The following is a 5714-nucleotide window of genomic DNA, read 5'->3' as shown; positions in this document are numbered from 1 at the left end:
TCTATACACTCTGTTCACGTGACCCACTTACCTGTGTTGGTGTTTATACTTCCTGGTCTAGATGGGAATTTAAATACCTCAAATGCAAGATCTATTTTATATTCATTTCGATCATTTCATACGAATTTAGATAAAAAATTTTATTTTAAAAATTTGGGAAATTTCTTTTTGTAATATTATATGAATATGTATTAAGAAAGCATTGATTTTTGCATCAAATTTTTTAAAAATTTTGTATTTTCTTTTTAATACTCACAAGAAATTATATGAATGTAGTTGATACGTAAATTTTAGAATAAATAACTTTAAAGTGCTGTGAATTTAGAAAACATAATGACAGATTTTGAAAAACAGTTGCTATACTACTTATTTAAAGTTAAAATTCAAATATTGTATACAGTAAAACAGGTAAGCTATATATTTTACCCCCCTTCTGAAGGAGAGGGGGGTATCCTGTTTTACCCTTGTGTGTCTCAGCAGTTTTCTCAGCAACTACTCATCAAAGATGCTTGAAATTTACACACAATCTTCTCTGACGCATGCCATATAGTGGGATACATTTTTGTTCAAATCCGATGTCAACTTCCTGTTCGTCTGTGCATCTGTAGGTTTCATACATAACAAATTTTTGTCGCAGTTTTTTCAGCAACGACTCATTGTAGATGCTTGAAATTTTCACACAATTTTTCCCTGATGCATGCCATATGGTGGGATACCTTTTTGGTCAAATTCGATGTCAACTTCCTGTTTGTCTGTGCGTCTGTTTCATACACAACAAATTTTCTTCACAGTTTTCCCATTTACTATTCATAGCAGATGTTTGAAATTTTAGTACACTCTTTGTTGAGGCATACCATATGGTGGGATTAATTTTGATCTAAATTTGATATGAATTTTTCTGTTCATCTACCTGTAATTGAACTTGTGTTTATAAACATGATAGTGTTTATTTACATTAGAGCGGGGGTATTACTAGTGAGCATTGGCTCACAGATTTCTTGTTTTACTTTACAATATATTCAACACTTCATAGACATAACAAGTTATGCTTATAATGTAGCAAAACTGTCTGTTTCTGTCACTTTGTTATAAGTCTGCTTTACTGTATGCAGAACTTGGATGGAATAATAAAGATATATTTCACCCCCCCCCCCTCTCTTTTTCATTTATTTATCTAATTTAATAAGATAAGAATATAAAGCAACAGAAAAATATCAAATCAAAAGTCAACCTTCTTCTAAAAAATTAAAATGCCACCTTCTCTCAAAAACCCTGTGGGGAGTATTTGTCCATTTTGAACAGTTCTAGTTTTGACCAAGTTTTTCTTTTCAAGGTTGCCATAACAATTATTTCCATTGTATGTTGTCATGACGATAGTTTTAGCCTTCATCCTGGAGTTGTTTTTGTTCCGTATTCAATACAGAAGAAAACTCAAACTGGAGGACATAGATGGTAGGCTAGCAAACAATGCTAGAATAACATAGTGATTTCATGGCTTTAATTGTAACATTTAAGTGATTGCTAAGCTGACAAACAATTCTAGGATACACATTGATATCATAGCTAGGATATACAGTGATTTCATAGCTTTAATGCTAGGTTACACAGTGATTTCATAGCTTTAATGCTAGGATACACAGTGATGTCATAGCTAGGATACACATTGATTTCATAGTTAGGATACACATTGATATCATAGCTAGGATATACAGTGATTTCATAGCTTTAATGCTAGGTTACACAGTGATTTCATAGCTTTAATGCTAGGATACACAGTGATGTCATAGCTAGGATACACATTGATTTCATAGTTAGGATACACATTGATTTCATAGCTAGGATATACAGTGATTTCATAGCTAGGATACACATTGATTTCATAGCTAGGATACACATTGATTTCATAGCTAGGATATACAATGATTTCATGGCTTTAATGCTAGGATACACAGTGATGTCATAGCTAGGATACACAGTAATTTCATAGTTAGGATACAAATTGATTTCATAGCTTTAATTATAACTTTTAAGTGATTGCATGAACTTCATATGAAATTTGAAAATCTATGCTTGAAAAGGAGATGTAAAAGAGCATGCTTGATATTCACAAGAAAAGAACATGCGACCTTCACAAAAAAAATTTGCACAAATATCAAAATAAAAACAATAAAGCCTCAAAATCAATGAAGTTTCTTTTCCCCGAGTATATTTAAAAAGAGACATTTGAATACCAGTAAAATTGTGATATTTTCTTTTCAGACCATGCTAAGCAGACAGTACATGTGTACATCAGTGATGAAGAAAAGATGATGTGTGAGAACCCAGACTACAAATGGACCGGTCGATACATAGCTCTACAGAGAGATTCCACAGAACTACAGGTGAGCTTAAATATATTTTGTTGTCTGTAAGTTTACCTTTCTGATTATCTGACAATTACATACATTCAAATTTAGCAGTGAAACAGCTTAAAATGTGATACATTTTTAAAATGTTAATTTAATATTTTCCGGTAAAAAGTAGTAGATGTTGTTCATGAAAATTAATTTTTAAAGGACTAAGTCTTAAAAAAATTACAGATCATAGTATAGAAGTACAACGTTTATTCTGACTTTGTGTTTCCAGACCCCCTACATGTACAAGGGAGAGAGACACAGGAACAAAGAAGATTTCAGTCTCAGAATGTATGGGGATGAGGTCAAGGTCAGGTGGATTAAAATTCATTCAATAGCATTGACAGAATTTTTCTGCTAATCATTGTATATTTGATGTTGACTAAGATGTTTATTTATTGTCAGCAGAATTTTCTGCTAATCATTGTATATTGGACGTTGAGTAAGTTGTTAATTTGTCTTTGACACAGTTTTTTTTCAAAAATTTTTTTTTATCGTTCACAAAGTTGTCTGTTTGAATCCATGTTAGCTCACCTGAGCCGAAGGCTCAAGTGAGCTTTTCTGATCAAAATTTGTCCGTCGTCCGTCTTCTGTCGTCGTCGGCGTAAACTTTTCACATTTTCATCTTCTTCTTAAGAACCACTGGGCCAATTTCAACCAAACTTGCCACAAAGTATCCTTAGGTGAAGGGAATTTAAGTTTGTTTAAATGATGGGCCATGCCCTTTTCTAAGGGGAGATAATTATGAATTAGTGAAAAATTAATGACATTTTAAAAAATTCTTCTCAAGAACCACTGGGCCAAGAAAGATGAAACTCAAGGGAGCATCCTCAGATAGTGTAGATTCAAGATTGTTCAAATCATGACCCCCGGGGTAGGGTAGGGCCACAATGGCCTTCAAAGTTTTACATAGGAGTGTATAGGAAAAATCTTTAAAAAAATCTTCTCAAGAGCCACTGAGCCAGGAAAGATGAAACTCAAGTGGAAGCATCCTCCGGTAGTGTAGATTCAAGTTTGTTCAAATCATGACCCCCAGGGGTAGGATTGGGCCACAATGGCTGATCAAATTTTTACATAGGAATTTATAAAGAAATTGTCTTCTCAAGTACTTCAAAGCAATGATTAGTGATAGTATAGGAAGAAAATGTTTTTAAAAAATCTTTTTATCAATTTTTTTTATCAAGAACAGCAAAGTCATATGCTGTATTAATATGAAGGCATTCTAAAGTAGTATTAAATTCAAGCCCCCCCTTTCAATAAACTTTTCAGTTCTGATATGATTTGTTTTTTCCTAGCAGATATGCTCAGGTGAGCGATGTGGCCTCTGGGCCTCTTGTTTATTTTATCATTTACAATGACAAAATTGTCTGTAAATAATTGTTTATTTGTTGTTGACTAACTTGTTTATTTATTTTTGACAGACTTGGTTTTTAATTGTTGTTTATTTGTGGTCTACAGAGTTGATTGTTTATTGTTGTTTATTTATCGTTGACAGAGTTGGTTGTTTTATTATCGTTGATTTATCATTGACAGAGTTGTTGTTTTTTTTATCGTTGACAGAGTTGGTTGTTAATTGTTGTTTATTTGTTGTAGACAGAGTTATTTATTTATGGTTGACAGAGTTGTTTGTTTATTGTTTTTTATTTATCATTATAGAGGTGGTTGTGTTGATTGTTGTTTATTTATCATTGACAGAGTTCTTCATTTATCGTTGATAGAGTTGTTTGTTTATCATTGACAGAGTTGTTTATTTATTGTTGTTTATTTATCGTTGTTTATTGTTGTTTATTTAACATTGACAGAGTAGTCTATTATCATTGGTTATTTATCATTGACAGAGTTGTTTGTTTTTGTGTATTTATTGTTGTTTATTTATAGTTGACAGAGTTGGTTGGAGGAGGAGCAGGAGAGTCGGGAGCAGACCATTCACACAATGACAGAACTCCGGAGGCGGAGTCGACCTAACGCTGACCTCGAGGACCTGGACGAGGACGTCATTCCCAGCTCCTCCTTCTCCATCCCTGTAGCTGACAATGTCCAAGAGGCGGGGCTACTGACCTAAAGGGGCAGGGCCACTATCCTAAAGGGGTGGATTCACAAACCTAAAAGAGAGGGGGCCAAAACCATAATGGGGCGGGGCCACAACTTTAGATGATTTTTAGGAGAGAAATGATTTCAATGACATTGATATGGGTTGCGTCACATAGTGGTCTCTGATCTACTTTGGATATTTGATGTTTATTTATTGAAGTTAAACCAAAGGCAAAGGTGCTCTACTGTCCCAGGATGGGGACAGTTTTATTCATCTTTTTTTTTCTGTGATCAAGTTCAAATTGTGCCAAAAAGTCTTTAACATTTCATTTAACGCTGCCTCCTTATGTTTCATATTCAGGAGGTATTTTAGTTTGAGTGTGTAAGTATTGAATGCTTTGTATTGATCAAGAGAGAGAAGTTTTCTCATATTGAGAGGAATAAGTTTGTGTCTGAGAAAAGAAAAATCCATGCCTCGTGTAATTACAGTAGTAAATCCTATTTAAAGCCTGTGTTTTTGAGCAACCTATGAACGGAAATTATAAAATAGTCAAATTTGATACTATTAGGGGACGACCATTTGATTCTGAGGGGAGGGGGGGCAGATGTTGGAAATAATTCATCTGCCCTCCAAAATGTTGAAAATAAATAATCTGTCCTCAACTGGAGTGGAAATAAATAATCTGTCCCTGACTTCGATGTTTTCACTTTTTTGCTTGTCATACTCTTTTAGTGAAGAACAAAATAAAAAATCTGTCCTTGATCCTTCAGCGACATGAAAATAAATAATGTAAATAATGTGACTTTAAAACACCCCCTATCAGAATAAAGATGGTCATCTCTATAGGTGGTCAATACAAGCAGGGAATCCGATTCTTGCAATTTTTTTTATTATATTAGATGCTGCTTAAAATACCTGTATGAAATATTCCATTGATTATTTTGATTTTGTCAACACCCTCTAGAGAAAATTTTGCAGTTGCTTATATCAGAAGTTTGTTATTTACAGGTAGTTGTTATGAAAGACTTGATTGACATGTAAATGATATGATATTAATGCTTTTCCATTTTTACTTTTCAGTTAATTCGTAATAATTAACTTACAGTTTTATCTGAAAAACTAAGTAACTGGTTCTCAACTTCTTATTTTATATTGACTGGTTTTCATTATTAAATATGTTAATTGACCTTGTTTTTTTAATGTTACACACCATACTATTTGCAGGTAATAGATCTATATGTTAAAGGGAATCATCTAAGATTTTCCTGATTTTCCTAATGCTGAATCAA

At 33.2% G+C, this 5714-nt stretch overlaps 1 protein-coding gene across 1 annotated transcript; it reads left to right on the top strand.

Moving 5' to 3' along the window:
* The first annotated feature begins 1367 nt into the window (after positions 1-1367).
* Positions 1368-5296, top strand: LOC134277041 (two pore calcium channel protein 1-like). The gene is made up of 4 exons (XM_062759312.1): positions 1368-1452; positions 2260-2381; positions 2626-2703; positions 4279-5296. The coding sequence occupies exons 1-4, from the start codon at positions 1368-1370 to the stop codon at positions 4453-4455; spliced, it is 462 nt and encodes a 153-aa protein (XP_062615296.1). The 3' UTR covers positions 4456-5296.
* Positions 5297-5714: the final 418 nt, after the last annotated feature.

The sequence above is a fragment of the Saccostrea cucullata genome, unplaced genomic scaffold, assembly GCF_032062105.1.
Source record: "Saccostrea cucullata isolate Sc308-1 unplaced genomic scaffold, CSIRO_AGI_Scuc_v1 ctg9799, whole genome shotgun sequence".
Classification (NCBI taxonomy): domain Eukaryota; kingdom Metazoa; phylum Mollusca; class Bivalvia; order Ostreida; family Ostreidae; genus Saccostrea; species Saccostrea cuccullata.
The sequence above is the reverse complement of the archived record's forward strand: the minus strand, read 5'-3'. Positions and strand labels throughout refer to the sequence as shown.

What these genes read in the sequence shown, in the direction of transcription:
- LOC134277041 (XM_062759312.1), top strand. Translation starts at nt 1,368, where the DNA reads ATGACGATAGTTTTAGCCTTCATCCTGGAGTTGTTTTTGTTCCGTATT. An exon ending in GAGATTCCACAGAACTACAG is followed by an intron (nt 2,382 to 2,625) that starts GTGAGCTTAAAT and finishes TTGTGTTTCCAG; the next exon opens with ACCCCCTACATGTACAAGGG. An exon ending in TGTATGGGGATGAGGTCAAG is followed by an intron (nt 2,704 to 4,278) that starts GTCAGGTGGATT and finishes TATAGTTGACAG; the next exon opens with AGTTGGTTGGAGGAGGAGCA.